Below are 19,863 nucleotides of genomic sequence, written 5' to 3' on the forward strand. Positions count from 1 at the left end.
AACACACACACACACACACAGGGGAAACAGAAAATGCCAATCCATCTCTGTGCGATACAGGCAGTGCAGACTTTGCTTTCTTAACACTTGTTGCAGACACACACTGGTCTGTAGACGTGGAATATTGTGTGGAAAAAAAATCAGTTTTTTTCCACTTTCTATCACTGACTGTCACAACCCGAAAGTGAGCAAGTGCTCCATCTCTTTCTTGAAAATGCCACGAGAGCGATATAGAGTACAAGCACGGCGTTGATGCGTGCTTCCATAAAAGTTTCATTTCAACAGTTTTCTACGAAAATACAAGATGTACAAAATACTCTCCAGGCTCCACAGCTTCATCTAAACGAATGAACAAGCACAGGCATATGTGTATGACGTATGCCCAGAACATCCACACCTGAGAACCTGTCTGCTCTGAGCACATCCAGACATCTTTTACAGACAGAGGATAAGCAAAGCACCTGGCCCCCGACAGTGTGTCACCCTCCTGTCTGAAGGTCTGTGCTGACCGGTACACTGATCTTCAATAGATGACTGAAGCTGTGTGAAGTCCCCTCCTGCTTCAAACGCTCCACTATCATACCGGCCCCCAAGAAATCCCATCAAAGCATCAGATGACCACATGCCTGTTGCCCTCGGTGATGAAACCCTTCGAGCGACTGATGTTGGCCCACCTGAAGGTCATCAGAGGACCACCTGCTGGCCGCCCTTCAGTTAGCCTACCGGGCAAACAGGTCAGTGGATGATGCAGTATATATATATATATATATATATATATATATATATATAGTATATATATATATAGTATGTCAAATAAAAGTCGTAAGAAGTCATCGTATAGTATATCGGAGAGTCATATTATATATCGTATGTTGACAAAAGTAAAACAAATTCATGGTATAGTATGTAAAAAAAATCATAAAAGCAATTTTATAGTATGATACCAATCTTGCATATATATTTAAAAAGCATTTAACAACCCACTTCTCAGTATGTTTGTATTTTCTTCACTTACTGCTATCTGTGGTTGTATATTCTGTTTTTGATGTACACATTTGCACACATCTTGTATATTTCATTGCATTTTCTTGTTTTTGTTATTTACTTGTATTATCACGACATATTCTGATTCATATTGTAGCATTTTGTATTTCACATATAGTCATTTATTTACATGTCACATATGCATTTAGTTATTTTTTCACATTTATTTATGCTTATGTATAAGAGCAACTGTAATGTACCAATTTCCTCTGGTGATCAATAACAGTTAATAAAAAAAGTACAGAATAGCAAGAAGTAATGAAAATGTAAAGTGAAGTACGTGGAAAATAGTCCTGAAAAAGCCATATCACAGTTTGTCATTGTATAGTATGTGGAGAAAGTCACAAAGAATTGCATGGTATGTCGAAAAAACAAAAAGAGTCATAGTATAGTTTGTCGAAAAAATTCATAAAAACAGTCATCGTATCGTATGCTTAATAAAGTCATAGTATGGCGAATAAAGTCAGTACAGTATGTCCCAAAACGTAGTCGTATAGCATGTCGGAAAAAGTCATAACTAAGTCACAGGATAGTATGTAGAATAAAGTCATGGTATAGTTTGTCGGAAACATTCATAAAAAAGTCATGAATAAGTCAGTATAGTATTTAGGAAAAAAATCATGCTCTTTGGTTCAAAAAGAACCAAAGAGCATGATTAACAAAAAGAACCAAAGTGTCTCGCCCAAGAACAGATGGAGCCGCGGATCAAATTGCAAAACCCGAGAAATCCCGTCTTGAAAAGGAAAGCCCAGAGTGAGTCTTCACTGTTGGCAAGGGCAGAGATGTCTCAGTCATCAGGGATGACAATTAAGAGTCACTCTTCGTAAACGCTCAGCCAACACTAATCGGCAACACGCTCAACAGGTACCAGTGCTCTTTCACACGCTTCTGCTCACTCCCCAGGGAAAGGAAAGGGAAAGCCCAGAGTGAGTCTTTCCAACAAGCTGCTGCCTCTCTGTTTGAAGCTGTGCTGTTCAGTAAAACATTGGCTGCGGATGTGAGGAAAAAGCTGCAAGACATGACTGGACACCATAATGACTGTTTTAAAAGAGTTGGGAGGAAGCGCCGTCCTTCGTGAAGCGGTGCTTTTAACACAATGTGAAGCCCAAAGTCTTATTCATTTCGTTCAACAAGGGCGGGTAAAGCCTCCATCACTGTAAGCCGATTACATGGTGGAGAAAGAGCAGAGGAACTCATGTGCTTCTCCCCGAGGAGCCTGCAAATCTGATATGGTGTCAGCAGAAAGACGGAGTCAGCGTCACGTTGTCATGCACGGAGACAGAGCCGCCATTTAAAGCCGAAAGTCTTCAGCAGGTTCAAATGCAATGCATTAAATACGTCTTTAACCCTTCGACCTGCCTCCTTATCTTCATATACCTGTCTCTGTGCATCTTTGCCCCTCACCGGACTACTTCCCTCTCCGGCTGATTGCATTTGTATCTGCCCTTCCCTTCCCTTCCCTTCCCTTCCCTTCCCTTCCCTTCCCTTCCCTTCCCTTCCCTTCCCACCTCGTCTCTCAGCGTCTGCCGGCCCCTTCCGTAGAAACTCACTGGGGGGTTCTCGCCCCTCTGCTATGTTGACTGGCCATAAACGGAACACACAGAGACTCGCCACGCGGTCAGCCATTCTAAACACAGGCGGGAGACCTCCGGGCAAACACTCCCGTAATGACAGAGTGACATACAGCGAGCCAACCGAGCTCAGCCGCTGTCTTGCAGTTTCAATTGCAGGACTTGATTTTGAGATTGACCGTTCAGTTCTTTGGTTGTTGAAGAGGCGTCATAATAAAAACAGCCCCTTAAAGACCCAGCTCTCTGCTATATGCCGTAACAGCACTTCAACGCACATACTGTCACACTTCAAGACACAACAAAGTGCTGTGTTGATTGAGCAGAAAGTATCGGGTCAATCTAATCAGACTGTTCCGCCTCAGTGCGTTCGCTGTGAGTGCACCGCGGGAAGCTGGACGGCTCACCGGCAGTCCTGAGATCAGGAGCAGCTCGGGATGATGGAGCGGCCGCTTTGTTTCCTCTTTATTTTATGCCACTTCTCGCAAGGACTTTTCTTTCACAGCTAGAAATGTATCCCCGGGATACTTGGACTTGACCTGTCACACAATAGATCATTTAGTTTCTCAATGTTTGCTGCAGTTTTATCTTAGCTTTGATGTGTTTTTGGACACTTTCCATCAGTAAATGTCTGTACGGTGTTGTGGTGTCTCACTTAAAAGGCACATTATTTCCCCACATCCTACTCCAGCTAGTGCACCTCCACATAGATGCACTCTGTCTCTGGACCAAACGTGATGCCCATGCCGTGTCCATTATCAGGCCCACACCCAGGAACATTTCTCAACTTCTACTTTAGGAATATGACCTTCTACCAAACCTATACATTTGTGGCAGATATGTAAGTGTATGTATTTGACTGGCTTCCTTTTCTTTTACTTACTAAAGTAAAACGAACTGAACTAATGAACCGAAACTGCTGCTAACTTAAAATGCTGTCGTTTCCGTGTAAAGTGCCGTATGATGAGCGTTGACGATGTTGGGTTTCACTTATGACCAACACGGCCATGTTGATATTTCTAAACGAAGTTATCAAGTTTGAAACGTGCCAAGAGATTTGTAGATGTGGAGTAACTGGGACCAGCTGGTGGAGGAGGAGGCATGGGAGCAGCTGGGGGATCTCACCTGGTACAATCTCAAAAAGGTGTCTTCCCGGCTCGTCCGGATTAGCTGTGAGCTCGTTGACCTGGCTTCCCTGCAGCGGTATACAGCCCTGAAACAGAGAGGGAGGGGGGAGGGAGAGACATTTCATTACCAGGTTTAAATACATGTAAAATGTCCTTACTTCTTTACCACTCCTCTGTCTTTTTATTCTTGTTTCATACTTTCTGAACAATCTTTTTATATCGAAATGGCAATTAGTCCACTGAATAAGTCTGCATGCAGTGAGTTTGTACGTTCATTGTATCTGAACCAACGTTCGTAGGACTGTCCTACACCTTCTGGCCTCTTCTTCATTTCTCTCCTCCCCCCTTCCTTACGTCCGTCCTTCCTATCCCTCCACTCTTAACCCCTCTCACATTTTAAGCAGCTACTCCTGTGATTGAACAGGGACCCACACAGATTATCAGAATGCATTATCCAGATCAATACCCATTTAGCGATGAGAACTGAGGCCAAGTGAGCTGTGAAGGGATGCCAGCGTCTGTGGGTCTGCCCCGTTAATCTGCGGGCTGGCAGCCGCCATCAAACGGGGGATTCTTCTAAAGCGCCTCAACCGGAGGGCCGGGCTGTCGCCAACATTAGTCGCCATGGCGACAAATGGAAGGGGTGGGAGTTGTAGATGGATGGAGCACAGGGGCAGGGCAGGAACCAGGGTAGGGGGGGGGGGGCTCCCAAGGGTGCTATGTGCTCGGAATAACAGCAGGAGCTGGCCGGGGATGAAAGAATAAGGAGGCAACGCGTCAGCCGAGAACACAAATCACACAGTGAAGCAGTGCAAGCTGAAGACGTGGGATGGATGGCGTACTTTGTCCTTTTATACGTCTCAGCCTGGTGACAGAGCGACTTTGATGGAGAGCTCACGTTTTGTTGCAATCAATATGAACCTGTGCCTGCATGACTGAGCCTTTCCCCCAAACAGATGTGGACACGCCCGCTTTAACCCGGTTTGCGCATAAGTGCCAATCAGCATCCCGGACCAGAACTCCGGCCCCGGAACCCCCGGAAGACTCGTTCTCGCTTTTGGCAATGTCCTCCGCCTAGTGCCGAAGCACACAAGTATGACGGCGCTGCTATTGATTGGTACCATGTGCCGTCAGGAGAGACTCATAAACATCTCAGACTCCCCTTTGTTCAGCACATGCCGTGAAGCTTTCTTTCAGGCTTTCAGCAGCTGTCTCCTCACAAACCTGAGCCGGCGCTGGCTCCCAGTCAAAGCAGGAGCAGGGAACTACTGACAAAACCCCAGCACACCAGACTCCGATCCCAAGAGACCGCTTACTGCAATGACAATACTTTTAAGTGAATCAAGTTTCTCAAAAATGCACAGTTCAGTACATCAGGAATGGATTCGGATGGAAATGACATCAAATCTGAAGTCTAAATCGAAGGGACAGAGTTGGAAATGTGCTTTGACGATCCGTTAATAAACTCTCCTCTGGCATACAGGAAGTGATGTGCTTTGTGTGTCTGGCCTGCCCGCCCCGTTTGATTGACAGGTGGCCTTTACATCAATCATCACACTAACATGCATTCAGCAACAACGATGGAAGCAAAACAACACGTCTCACCACTCTGAAACATCGCTCTCTCATCTTTAATGAAGAGACTCATTTTGTATTCAGAGTACTAATGATCCACCACCAGCCATGTGTTCGTCTGTTGTCCAAAATAGAAATCGATTGTCCGATCAGTGAAGTCCATTTGTTCTGCAGTGGATTTATCCCCACACGATGAAAAGGAAAAGAAAACCTCGATAGATCCTGCGTCAGTATTGCTCCACCTTCGACCAATTATCACATATTTTCATCTCTGTAGGGGGGGGGGGTCTTGTTCTGTTGCAGCGATTTGCCGACATAACCCCCTCCCTCCTCACCATTAACCCCCCCCCCCCCCACTCCACTCGGTCTCGCATTGTCTATCGATTAGAAGATGAGAGGGAGAAAAAAGGCCAGAGTGACACTTCCTCACACATCCTGCTCTCTGAGGGGGTGGATCTGTGTGTGTGCATTATTGTGAGTGTATGTGTATATGTGTGTGTGTGTGTGTGTGTGTGTGCACATTCAACCATGTGTGTGACTTGAATCCACTGAGAGTTGCAAATCAATATAGGCTGGATGGGTATTGGCAAGCTCTGATTATAGACAGTCTGTCACAGCCTTCACTCAGTTCTTCCCCACAGAATGGAGACAGCGAGGAGGAGAACACACTCCTCATTCTGTGTACGTAGAGTGTGTACGCGTGTCTGTGTGTGTGTGTGTGTGTGTGTGTGTGTGTGATGGACTAAAAGACAGTGATGGCGGACGGCTGCTGCCTACATTAAATGAACAGCAGTCATGCAGCGCCAAGACTGGAAAAATCAATAAAAGTGTCGGGATTTCAGCCAACAATGTAAAGAGATGATTATTAAGCTCTAAAGGCTGTGTGTGTGTGTGTGTGTGTGTGTGTGTGTGTGTGTGTGTGTGTGTGTGTGTGTGTGTGTGTGTGTGTGTGTGTGTGTGTGTGTGTGTGTGTGTGTGTGTGTGTGTGTGTGTGTCACAGACCTGCCCCCGCTGTCTTTTGTTGTTGGATTACTATCATCGCCTCATGTTAGGACTATGTAAGCCTGTCAGCTACGGTGACCGTCCATCCCAACATGGTTTTTCATGAATGCGAGGTCAGTCTAGGCCAGCTCTCGTTTTGCTTGTGAACTTCAATCAGAATGGGAACTTGTGAGTCAGCACCTGGCCACGAGATCCCATTGCTCCTCTGATGAGGAGCAATGGGATCGATTAGAGCTTTTGCTCTGGAAATATCTTAACGACTGTACTAATGGAGGAAACCAGGCGTCACGCGCTGCGCTGCTGTTTGTTCTAATGCACTACAGACGGTATTTTCAAGTTAATAACACGGCAACACTGTGTATCTTTCTATGGTAAAAACATGTATTTGTACAGCAAAAATACATGAGAAATGAAATGAGCAATTCATATCTACATAGGGAGCATGGCAGCATTAATGTCAGTAACACCTGTGCTTGACTTCAAAACGTTCAACAACCTGGGTTGTTGTCTTTGTCTGACGGACGTGTTACCTGTGGTTTGGTTTCTTCCTCGTCTTTGTAGAAGAAGAGCTGATCCGAGCGCAGCACAAACCAGCGGAGCTGCCAGTTCTTCATGATGCTGCGCTGCTTCTTCAGCCAGCCAGCTTTCAGCGCGCCGTCCTGGAGGCTGGGGGAGGCCGGCCGGCACGGGCCCCGGGACACCTCGCCCATCACCATGCTCTTGGACCTGGCTGCAAACACACACACACACACACACACATACAGCATTGATTTACTCTGTGTATACACACGCAGGCATTGGATGGGTTAAAGGTGACTGATTCGGTGGTTCTGCTAGATTTCTTCCATTTCGTTGGCTCGTGTCTGTTCATTTTACTCCCTAATAGAAGCTTGTGTTATCATCGTGTATGCTGTGTGCACACACATGCTCTGGCGGGCACTTCAGTCATGAACACACAACCTTCTGCCCCCGGCTGGGACGTCTCCAGATGAAGGGGGGGGGGGGGACTGCAGAGAGGCAGCACGCACAAATAATAACAGAAAACAGATTTTAAAAAAAGAGATTGCGCTGGGGGAACACACACATACACACACACACACACACGCACACTCAGAGACATAGCCTCAGGTGACAGTGATCCCCTCCCTCTAGAGGTCCTTGGGAGAGACTCATTGTGTGTTGCCACAACCCGATGTGTGTGTGTGTGTGTGTGTGTGTGTGTGGGGGGGGGGGGGGGGGGGGCGTTTGAGCTGGGTATAATAGGACCACATGGGACCGACTGGCTGGCTGAGTGACTGGCTGGCTGCCTGAATCATTCTCAACAAATGTGTGTAACCTGAGCTCAGTCAAGCACAGCGTTCACAGGGAGGCGACGGCAGCGCTGGAGCCGTGTTTCAGCGTGGCGGCGGTCCTGTGCCTGCGGGGCTGCTGTCCTTGTATGACATCAGCCGTGGAAAGAGATTTAAGAGTGCGGCGTGTATCATTTCTGACATCTGACATTTCTGACATTCTGACGTCGATCACCTCTGATCGATGTGATGATGACGATGTATGCAGCAAGCCAATGCGCTGGCACGCACATTTCATACGTGTTCAGATGATGTTAAAGCATCTTTGGAGCCCACTCCACTCCACTCCACTCCACTCAGCCCACTTGTGGTGCAATAGCAGTGAAGGAAAAAGGAAGAAAGATTCAGGTGGCGTTCAATGACGCCTTCAGAGTCTCGCTCGAGCTCCCAAGATGGAAAAGGTTCAAGTCACATGTTTGTGCCGAGTAATGTTCCCGCCTTTTATGCTGCGGTGAGGAATTTTATGTGCAACATTTATGTGTTAAATGATTAAAGAATGTAATCGTAATGGTCTTAACTAAACAAACATGTAAGTGACACAAGGTATTCCTTGTTTTTGCAACATTGCAACAAATCTCTGTCTTTTATCAATCACTGTGGATTTGTGAACTACGATTGTTACCTTTGTGCTGTTGTCCACATATTGTATTTCATGTCTTATGATTTATTATGTTATGTACCGACAGTTTGTGTCTGAAATAAAGTTGAAAACCTAAATAATGATGTGTGTAGAATGAGTTGAGGATAATTTATGTTACTTACGAAACTGGCTGAAGATATTTAAGTTTCCTATAAATGAGAAAAGGCCACAGAGCTGAGACGAGAGCTATATCCTGTGAGGCAAACACATTATACATTTGATGGTCATGTATAATTTATAGGAATCAATTGTGCAGACATCCTCCCTGCTGCTGTGCATTACACACACACAGAGAGAGAGATGATCAATGTTCTGGTGGACCACAGGGAAGGAGGGGATGTATGAATGGGGAGGGGGAAGAAAAATCAATGATGATTTCTGATTGTCTCATCTCTTTCTCCAGCCTACAGAAAGCCTGCAGCGACGGGCTCACGTCGTCTTTATTTCATGTCACAGCCTTTGCTGGTAGTTTGTAAAAGCCTGTTGATCCTCACAGACGTGTTGAAGGAAGGACGATTGGGTGATTACTTCTAAAGGAAAGGTGAAGACTTTCTGATTTTAGATCACCAAAGAGAAGTTTCTGGTGTCACGATTTCCGTACGTGAAACATTTGTTTTACGGTGAATTGGCTTTTGAGATGTAAAAATAAAACTCATCACACACATTGAGGAAGTGGAAACTGTCACCTGGCATTTCATCAAACAAAGGACGATGAGAAAAATTATGGTTTTTCTGACATTTGCAGGTTTACGATTTTTGTTGACGACTCACGTCAGATATCAAAGGCTGTCAATAAACTACAGCGGCAGCTTCAATCAAACAGATGTTAGCCAATGGCTAAATATCTAGTTCTCCCTTTAAAGAAGTACAAAACATTATTCTGCTGATTTGGGGTCCAATATTTGCTCTGTTTTGTTCCACCAACCCCTGAGGAAAAGTTCTGTCTCTTTCGCTGCTAAACGCTCCATCATGTGAACCAATACCTTCCACCTAACATCGTTTTACAAAGTGAGGATATAGAAACATGAATTAGCGCAGCTTTAAAGTGTCCAGTAGTCCCTCATGTTACTCACTGGGAAACCTAAAGAATCATACTTTTTTAAAATCATATTTACCAGTGATAATGTGACTTTATGTAACATCTGGTCTATTTTTGCTTTCATGATGATCAATGTGGTTCTATAAGAACATGGCTTGTTTAATTGAATTTAAATATAATGTGCAAGATGACGTATCCAGGGTTTCATTATTTTGAATCCTCCTTTCCTTCCTTCCTGTATCCATAATGTCATGTTTTAATCGACATTCCTTCCTTTTATTTTGCTCTCTTTCTCCGTTCAGCCTGTCTCCTCTTGGCTTTCCTCATTTATCCATCTCGTGTTAATTCCAGTGTTTTCACTGCTTCTTTCCCTGCATTTGTCTTCCTCTGACTCGCTCTAATTCTTCTATCCCTCCTTACGTTCAGCACCGCTGGTCCTGTTGAACCAAAGCTCTGTTATTACTGAGAGCACAAAGGGCACAAAACAGGATCCTTGTTCTCGTCTCTGGCACCGCATCTGAGCACTTTCTGTAGAATAAATCAGTTCTTGAATTAGAGGCACATTTCCATTAGCTGTTTCTAAAATACAATTATTTCCATTCATTTTGCAAATGGTGTTGATAATCCATGCATTGTAAAGTCGTCGTAATTGCTTTTCGCAAATGGGGTAATGTGTTACAGGGAGTTATTTCTGCCTGTAAGCCTTAAGCACTGACAATGTTGTTGTTGTTTGTCTCTCACAAACGCAGCTCTCTTACCTGCAACCAAGCTAAACTGACCATATATGAACTAATCAAGAGTATCACAAGCATACATACCGTACATGGACACTGTAATATGCTGTGTCATGCCTTTGCTAAAGCCTGGTTTCAAAGAACGGTCACAATACAATTTGGGTTTTTTCCAATGGCTTCCCAGCTTGTGCATCTTTGGTTATCTCTTTGATGAATTTAGAATTTACAGGTTGTACTTTTGCAATCACCATCAAGCTCTTACTCCCACTGCCACCCTCTCCCTCTCCCCCCCGAGTGAGGACACCAACCAGGCCCAGATGATTGGCTCGTGTCTCACTGAACCTTCAAACCCTCTTTCTATTATACTGCCAGCTAAAAGTGTCACTCACCTTCCCCATCCCCTCTTTGACCCCTCTTTCTTTCTTTCTTTCTTTCCTCATCACATCACGTCATGTCTTCCAATCCATCCTCACTCTGCCAGTGTGCGCCTAAAAGAGCACCACTGTTTAACAATTCAGCTGTCCCGAATCACAGACCGAATGGAACATACACTGGCCGATGAGTCATGCTTTGCTCACAACAACTGATTTTTGAGTGTGTGTGTGTGTGTGTGTGTGTGTGTGTGTGTGTGTGTGTGTGTGTGTGTGTGTGTGTGTGTGTGTGTCTACCCACAGCGCCAATTTGGACCTTCAGCTCGGAGTGATTCAGACCTTCCTCGGCTTGGGTGGAGCTGCTCTGTGGTCTCTTCGACTATCAACTACAAGGCTGTAAAGAGGCTGTTTCACTGTAAAAGCCCGCTTTATGCATAATCACTGCGACTCACCCAAACAGAGAGCGCATTTGTTTACAGTGTGGTCTGAGTCCAATAATAGCTGCTCAACATCATGCCTGAGTCTGTGTTGGTCATGGAAGAATAATGACGGGCATGGAGCTGAAGTATTCAACAAGAGATGGATTGGCGACTCATTCGGTCACGATATCAACATGATATAATGAACGTGTGTCTTGGTGGGGGGTGCTGCTGAGTAGACACTTTGACTTTGACAGATTTAAGGCCTGGTCACCTCAACATTTAAAATGGCATGTTCTGAAATGGAATTAACATAATTAGTGGATTCGCTCACCAAATAAGTCTCAGTGATTTGTTTTTTGTCATTTTTTTTTGTTCAACTTTGGTTGACTTCGACATGCACTGCTGACTGTTAGAAGGTCATTTTGGGCTATCGTAGCTTATTAGCTTTGTTGATTTAATCTCAGTTGCCGCCAACTCCATAAACGGAGCATGTTTTTTAAACAGTTAAGAGACAGGAGTCTGTGTTCCGAATAGGTCCTTTGAATGACTTAATTGACTTTTTAATGACATACCATACGATGACATTTTTTACAGACACAAAGACTTTTATTTACACTTTAGTTGTGCCTATCTAGCTTCGGCATGTTTCCAGCTTGCGAGCGTGTTAGCGGTTAGCTCGCCAACTGCATTTGTGCACCAACTAGCCCAGTAGCCACTACATCATCATCACCTGGGCGGATACAAAGCAGTTAGCGTGGCTAGATTCTACCACAAACCGTGCCTGCTTTGTAATTTGGGTGACTGACCCTAAGGTCGCATTCAGCAAAGCTTCTAGAAATCCTCACGACCTGAGGTTCTGTAGATTCTGTCAATTTGCCCAAATGCAACATGCTGTCACAGGAAGTGACCAATCAAATGAGAAACGCAAATGTTGCAATTAAGACTCCTAAAACTCTCTGTCCATACGTGCAAGTTATGTTCCCATGTGAACAAATGGTTGTCTGCACACCAATGTTTAAAACCAACAGTAAAGCACATGAATCTCTATCACACACACATGCACACACACTCGCCCCCGTTGATGTCACTTAATGCAGTTTGGAGTTGTACATTTATCATCAGCAGGAAATGGATGTATGGCTCTCGTGCACATCGCAGAAGAGCCCATCCATTAGCAAGGCGAGGCAGGTACTCCACAATAGCTACAATACTACGCTGATGGCTAAATCACATACACACACACAACAATGCACGCAGGCATGTTGGAGGAATTCAATTTCATTAATCTGGTTGTTGTGTGGTGATTTATGGCTCTTCGAAAATGGAAAAGAGAGTTACAGGTGCATCAGTGCATGGCTTCCAGTTAGCCTATCACTGTTGATTAATGTGCTAACCAGTGTGTGTGTGTGTGTGTGTGTGTGCATGTGTGTGTGTGTGTGTGTGGCAGCCCTCCTTGATGAGCTGGAGGTGTGGCCAATAATATATATCGTATGTGAAGACTGCAGTGGAGCGGAACTGATCCGCGTGTGCGCATATCTGTGCATTTCTGTGCATGTTATCGTCTCCACATGCTCATTTCCCGAGTGTGTCGGTGTGTGAATCTTTCATCCATGCGGCACGTGAATTTTTCATCCATGCGGCACGCTCTTCTTGCTGGCAGTATCTGGTGGTGAGGGTGCTCATTCGCATGCCATGGAAAGCAGGATGTCAGGGTGTTGCTACATGTGCAGGACTTTGATCATAAAACCATGGAAACGCAGATCAAAAAAGACACAGCAAGAGTACGAAGCAGCTGACATGTGGGCAATTAAAGCTGCTCTTCATGGTGTCGGCCAAAGAAAAGTGCAACCAAAAGCAATATGTTGTCTGTTGTAGAGCATGTCACTGAAGCACAGATGTCAGAGCTTTCCTTGGAGCAGATATTGATGATGAATTCATTAGAGAACTGCTTCTACTGGCATCCTAGATTAGTGGCCAACTGGGGTTTTACTTACACAAGCATTTCCAATTATGAGTTGCACTGAAAGGACGGCATAATCTCATAATAATTGAATTACCCCTCGGGGGAAAAATCCATATAATCAGTTGGGAAATGATGTTCAAGCATTAGTTCCACATTTTGAGAAACACACTTATTTGCTTTCTTGGTTGGATGAGAACATTGACACCACTCTCCGTTCAACAGTTACATTTCTGTACGGAATAAACAAACAAGATACAAAGTGGTGATTCGGGAGCTTAAGAGGTGCCACCAGCTTCCAGTCTTTATGCTAAGCTAAGCTAACTGTCTCCTGGCTCAGGCTTCGTGTGTAGAGCGCAGGCACGACAGCGTCAATCTTCTCATCCGACTCTCGCCAACATCTCTCAAAATGTCGAACTCAGTGAAAAAAGCGGCGAGAGAGAGCCAGTGAGCTGATCACTGGCCTTCCAAAGCCAAACACGAGCTTATGAAAACGATATGTCAGCGAGTAAGCTTTAAAACTGGCCTTCTAGGATCATGAACGTCGCAGCCATGCTTGATCAATGAAACAAATTCAATGACATTTATATGATTGATTCATCGTTCGTGTCCTCTGAGTGTCAGACGGCGTTGAGTCATCTAAAGTGTCGCTCACTGGTTGGCGTTGTGTCTCTTTCTTGACCTGCTTTAACCTCAGCCGAGCATCTACTACACTATCTGCCACATACCCGTTGATGCATGGGCTTCATGCAACAAATGCGATGCCGTGAGCAGTGAAGCACCAGTTTGCAGGATGCATGCTGGGGGATGCTTCTCACGCCGATACAGAGAGACGCTTTAATCGCTTCAATTTTCACCGTTTTAACAGAAATGCATGCGAGGCCGAGCTGTGTTTCCAAAACCATAAACATATCAAGACAATCGCGTTTCGGATTTTTAGCATTTTTCACGTATATGGTCCTCTGTAAATACCAAACACTTAACTCACCTAATGAACCAAAGCAAATGTACCAAATGCAACTGATGTTTGTTGTAGTTATTTGACGCGGCGTCACGTGACAATCAATTAAGATTTAAAAGATGTACACAGTGGATCACACTTACTCATCGAGCCAGTTGAGTCTGTTCTTAATACATGCAAATACTGATTTAATCCACTTTGCTGCCAATTTCATGCCGCTCCAGCGAGCAGGATTCACACATCGCTCTCCCATTCTTGGGAACTATTCATTTCATCCTAATCAGATCCAGCTGTATAATTGCGGTCATGGAGATTAGTGCAGAGGAAGGACACACACACACACACACTGATACACATGGACTTATTAATACATCCATCCAATGCAGACACACACACACTGACAGCAGCCTGATAGTGCTGAGCATTATAGTGATGAAACTAGAGATGCTGCACGCTCCTCTTAATAGAAGTCACACTGGCAGGCATCGGCCAGCTGTAGTAGAATGCTAATGTGCACTGGTGCCTTCCTGCGTGGGCAGACCTGCAGCTTCATTCAGAAATATGTGAAGAATAGATGGAGCATGTGGTGGTGGGGTGGAGGGGGGGGGGGGGGGGGGGGGGGGGAGTGTTTCTGCACACATGTTCTTGTGTAAATTCAGACTTCTAAGAGAAAGAAAAAAGCACTTTTATTAAATCACAATGTAATTGTAAAAGTGCAGGTGAAGCGTCACGAACACATCCTCTGATCAGATGAGCCAGATGCAGTGTCACTGCAGAGCTAAGGACGAATAAGCAGCAAATGCAGGTGCTGTGGATGCGAAAGGCAAACAAACAAGAGTCCTACCTCTCCTGGTCTGTCTGATCTTTGGGCTCAGCATGGCTGTCATCGCTCGTCCACGCGCTCTCCTCTCGGCATGTTCGTGTACATCCAAGCACCCCACCCCTGTCTCTCCCTCTGCCTCTCTGTGCCTTTTGCCTTTCGGTCCTCCTCCTCCTCTCCCTCTGACCTTCTGCAGTGCGTCCGGCAGCTAGGGGGTTGGGTGGGGAAGGAGAGGGGAGGAGAATGGAAAGAGAAGCGGGTGGTGAAGGAGAGGCGGGAGGAGGGGGGAGCTTTACCCCTTTTCATTTTTTTCTGCGCACACGCCCAGTGGCCTCCACCCCTCCCTGTTACATTATTCATAGCGGTACATCCGCTTGGGGTTGCTGATGGAGGAGGAGGAGGTTTTTTTTGGGGGGGGGGGGGGGGGGGGGGCGACTCCCACCGGGCAGAGCATGGACCTCACTGGCTAACAGATGCCTGTTTTTTAAGTGTTGTTATTTTCTGATTTTTTCAGAAAGATCTGCATGTTTGTAAAGGGGAGCGAAAGAGAAGGGGGGGGGGGGTGTTCATCTGGCAGGTGTCTCCTCCTGCACCTAATTAAGCTGTAGAGGTCTTCAGCTCGTCTCCACCTCCTTCCCTTAATATCTCATTTGCCCCATCCTTTCTCAATTTCTTCTTGCTCTACCGACTCTCTTTTTCTATCTCCTTTTTCCCTCCTCCACCCACCTCTCTCGACACAATTCCTTTTCTAATTCCACATACGTCAGTCTCTACTCTCTTTTCTTTCACTCTTAATTAGTTCCCTTCGCCATTTCTGCCACTCTCGGCTGTCCAAGAAAGATGCTGCCTTCAGTTCAAAGTCTGACGTGGGAAATTCCCCGCTCGTACAGTCGGTCGTAATTACATCCTCCAGGCATTCTGTGGCACTACTCAGAAGAACCAAGGGAGAAAACAAATACTGGTTCTTTTCTCCAACGGACAATGTCATGTCGCCTTGAGCTACAGTGGCCTATGATTGACACAAGAAAGTGTGTAGGAGCGTGGCAGTGTGGCAGCAAGGGAAAGATCCAAGGCTCCGAGGCCCTATCTGTCACCATTTGTGTTGCGTAGTGTAGGCCGACTTTTACTGTTTAGGTCTCAGGTAACATTAACGGGTTGTGTTAGCAAACATTGACTTTAGTGGAGATTTAAAATCAGCAATCTCTGTTAAATCACTTCTTCAAACTCGTTTTTACAGACTGGTTTTTACGTGATGTCCTTTTGGTGCTTTTATTTCATTACTGTTATATCTTATTTCATGAATTTGTTTCTTATGTTTTTTTAGTTTGTTCTCATTGAATCGATTGGTTATAATGTGTCATCGATTGCACCGTTTTATCAGTGTTTACATGTAGTTTGTGTTACTTTTGTTGGGCTTTTTGTTGAGTTGCCTTGCTTTTGCTTCATGTTGTCTGTCAAATGACTTTATAAACTCTGTTTTTAAAGGTGCTGTGTGAATGAAGTTACTATCATGGTTGATAGGCCTAATCCTTAAAGATAGAAACATGGATGATAGCCAACTGAAAGCAAAGTTAGCATTACATCCACAACCTTTGTTGTGTTAGCATTAGCTTACTTTTTTTTATGAATGTTGGGACGTGTTGGTTGCCCGAACTGTTTTGTTGCCACTTGTATCTTTCATCAGGTCTGTACATTAATTTAGTTCATACTGCAATGAAAAGTATTATTGTTTTTAACATGCCATAGAAGCCATTGATAAAAAAAACAACCACAGCGCAGCGTACTGCAGCTAGTTGAGGCTAGCTAGCCTTACGGCTAATTTACTAAATTATATTTTCTCCAGACGGGGAAGTTTCGTGCAAGAAATTCTGCTTTCAAGGGTTATTTCTGCATGTGATGTAGAAATGCCCTGCTCTCAATCAGACCTGTCAGTGCTGTTTGCAGCTGTGCGACAGCAGCCGGGCTTCCCTCCTCCTCCAGTGTGCAAGAGATAATAGCCTTAAGTCCTGCACTGCAATTGAATCAGACTTGGCCTCACGGCAACCACAGCTGCTCTTATTACAGAGCAAAGAGGGAGAGAGACACAGAGGGGTTGGAGGAGTGTGTGTGTGTGTGTGTGTGTGTGTGTGTGTGTGTGTGCCCTCACAACATACATGCACATGTACACACAAGCTAACAAGCTGTTAAAATGAATCAGCAAATGCAAAGATACAGCGCACACACAAACACACGCAAAATAGAGCCAAAATGAGAAACAAAGATGGGGTCACACAAGCTGAAATTAAACAGAAAGAGGGCACAGAAACACACACACACACACACACACATGAAAACCAAGAAGCCCTAGAGTGCCAGTGTTTTGTTCGAGACCGAGGTTTGGTGAAAGCAGTGTGGCCACACCATGACGGGTGTGGCTCTGGGTGTTGTTTCCCTCCAAATGTATCATCCAAATCATCCTCACAATGTTCTGTTGTCACAAAACGTGAAGGAAGAGACAGGAAGGTGAGAAGAGGACAAAACACGGACGTTTGAAGCCACACTCAGAGACGAGTAGCAGAGCTCCAAACCACCCAGTGCTCAACCACAGCTTTCCTGTTTTGGTTTGGCCACTGGGCTGCACGTCATTGGCACCACCCCTCTTGTATTTCAGTGTGAATATAGAAATGATAAAAGGAAACTCCAGCTAATTCTAGCAACAGAGGAGAAGTAAGCAGCTCTGGAGACTCAAGGTACCATCACATGTCCATCCAGCCACTCATCCTGTATTTTGGCTGAACTGCCTGGCCCCTGTAAGAACAGGGTTGTTAAATAATGAATACAGAGGACGATTAAAATTTAATATTGGCAGGGATGGGCTGTGCTAAAACAGACCAGGGTGGCTACTGAGGGTGTCACTGTTGATTTAGCATTACTTATGGATCGCCATGGACTGGCTGTGATGGGCCTCATCAGGCAGTCACCGGGAGCTGTAGTGACATCAACTCCACCTCTCTAAATGCAATTCAAATCAGATTTCATTTCTACAGACGGTTTATTCATGTGACCCGGTGATACTCACAAGACCCAGAATAAACTGGAGCCAGAGACTACTATTCCGAAAATATAGATTTTATTGACAATGCATGGAATAAAAGACTCGTCTCCACAGTGAGTTGTAATAGAAGACCTACATGCAGGCGATGGAGTAAACAATGGGATCACGCAGGATGGCTTGCATGTCCATTCAGGTGATTAGTTAAAAGGCACACTAAAATGTAATAAGTCTGGGGAAAACAGTGGTTTGGCTCCACTGAAAACTAAAAGAAACAAGAACACAATCATATACTAAAGGAAACTTTACACTTTACTTTTCTTTTTTTACAAAATATGCAATGTAACAGTAAATAATCTACCTTGCTAGACACAGTCCCCTCCCCCAGTTCAAGACATGCAGGCGACTGGAATCTATATTCATAAAGAACCATGTTAATATTGTTTAAAAACCTATTTAAGAGCATCTCTGCTCTGCTTAAGCATCCCTTGTTTCTTGGCTGATGTAGAGAATTTAATTAAAATGACTGATAATAAACAACACGTCGATTAACCTCGAACAACAAGCCACCACCAACAAGCATTATTAAACCACATAAATGAAATAACCTGCCACGTCTCATAGAGTCAGCAGCAGAATAAAACATCACCAAAACAAACAGAAATCTATGAACAACATAAACACCACAGCGGCTGCAGCCACGGACAAACATAAAGCAAAAAGAGAGCTGCCAAATGTTTCTATTTGTGGCCACATTGCTTTGCCTCCACAGCAGTTCTGTTTCAGTCATTCATTCTGCCTGTTTGTGTTTGGGTGATCGGCCTACAGAGAGCGAGTGGGAGGATGGAGAGACTGATGGAATGAGGGAGATAAAAAGCAGGGCGAAACAAAAAGACATGCACGTCTACATGTGTGTGAATTGATTTTCAATAGCACTGACAGTGTCCATGTGTCCGGGAGCATTGCACAAAGAGCACTAGACTGTTCAGCTGTAACGGACCTCCAGCTCGAGCCACAGAACAATACCCTAAGCATGAATAAACAGGTACCAATACCACCATGGACTTTGCGTCTGGTTGTTGAAGAGAGATGGCCATAACAGTGAAATTGTTATCATCCATACCAACGAGCTTTGATTTAGCAGCATTAAACAGTTGAGCTGAGTCCATTATAAGGGACATGGTCCCTTTATATATCGGGGAGCATGGACATCAGGACATAAGGGGTCATATCGGCTTTTGCTGTCTTTCTCTCACATTGGACCATAATATGAGTCAGTCTCACTGTGGAGCTGGGTCAATAGGCCGCTTGCTTCTGGATGACTGCATCTGCTGAGATCTTAATCGAGTCGACTCAGCGCTCTCCAGCTCAGCGACGCGTTAAAACCTGGATGACACGACCCCCTCTGAGGTTATTCACTGTTTTCACACTGTATCGACTGTTTGCGCGGACGTAGTGAAGACAAACGGGCTGAGAAAGAGAATTGATCTTAATCTGGTAATGAGATAGAGAGGAATGAACAGAGGACAGAGGTTATGCTTTCTAAGATAACAGCTCACGATTTGCATTTCAGCTGAGAGAGCCAGGCCTCATCGGGTTACAGTGGAGGACTGCTGGGTGAGTGTATATGTAACTGAGCAGAGAGGACAGTCATGCTCAGCATGAACCAGTGAGACCTGTATCATAAAAGGCTGTTGAAAGTATTGGCAGACCACCTATGGGCAGCGGAGCAGCTAATATAAGCAGCTTATACATTCTGTGTGAAATTTTGTGATGGAAGTCTGCTCTGAAGTTCTGAAGAAAAATGAAAAACAAATGGCATAATGAACGGAACCGCATATCGCCCACTTGTCATCTTAGCAGGAGCAACAGCCTCATTTTCAGTTTTCATTTTATATGAATTCAAGTGTTTCAAAAGCCCATATATGTACAATTACTTTAGATTCAAACATGAAATATAGAATTTGGATTTGTGGTTATTTAAAGGATAGTTTTATCATTCATGCCCATATAAATATTACTCTTTAAACTGCACTGCTGTGACTAAGTTAACACTTAACGTTTACTGCCATGAAGATTGCAGATATCAGCGCAGCCTTTTTCTTTTCCTCCTCCTTTTTTTTTAAAAAGACGTTTCAAATAAACACAGAAGCATCCACGATGCTCCATCTACCTTTGCTGAAATTAAAGATGCGTCACATCAGTTGCTTGCATTCAGAA

General features: G+C 44.7%; 1 protein-coding gene across 1 annotated transcript in view; it reads right to left on the reverse strand.

Annotated features, from left to right (window-relative positions):
• The window catches only part of arhgap22b (Rho GTPase activating protein 22b), a gene marked incomplete at both ends in the record, with an annotated part of 22,007 nt that extends 7,328 nt beyond the window's left edge, over positions 1 to 14,679 (reverse strand). The window contains 3 exons of the mRNA XM_079292895.1: positions 3,738 to 3,825; positions 6,847 to 7,046; positions 14,637 to 14,679. Coding sequence (XP_079149021.1) covers positions 3,738 to 3,825; positions 6,847 to 7,046; positions 14,637 to 14,679 — 331 coding nt within the window. The remainder of the gene's footprint in view (positions 1 to 3,737; positions 3,826 to 6,846; positions 7,047 to 14,636) is intronic.
• Between the last annotated feature and the right edge of the window lie 5,184 nt (positions 14,680 to 19,863).

Source organism: Melanostigma gelatinosum, assembly GCF_949748355.1.
Source record: "Melanostigma gelatinosum genome assembly, chromosome: 21".
NCBI classification, from domain to species: domain Eukaryota; kingdom Metazoa; phylum Chordata; class Actinopteri; order Perciformes; family Zoarcidae; genus Melanostigma; species Melanostigma gelatinosum.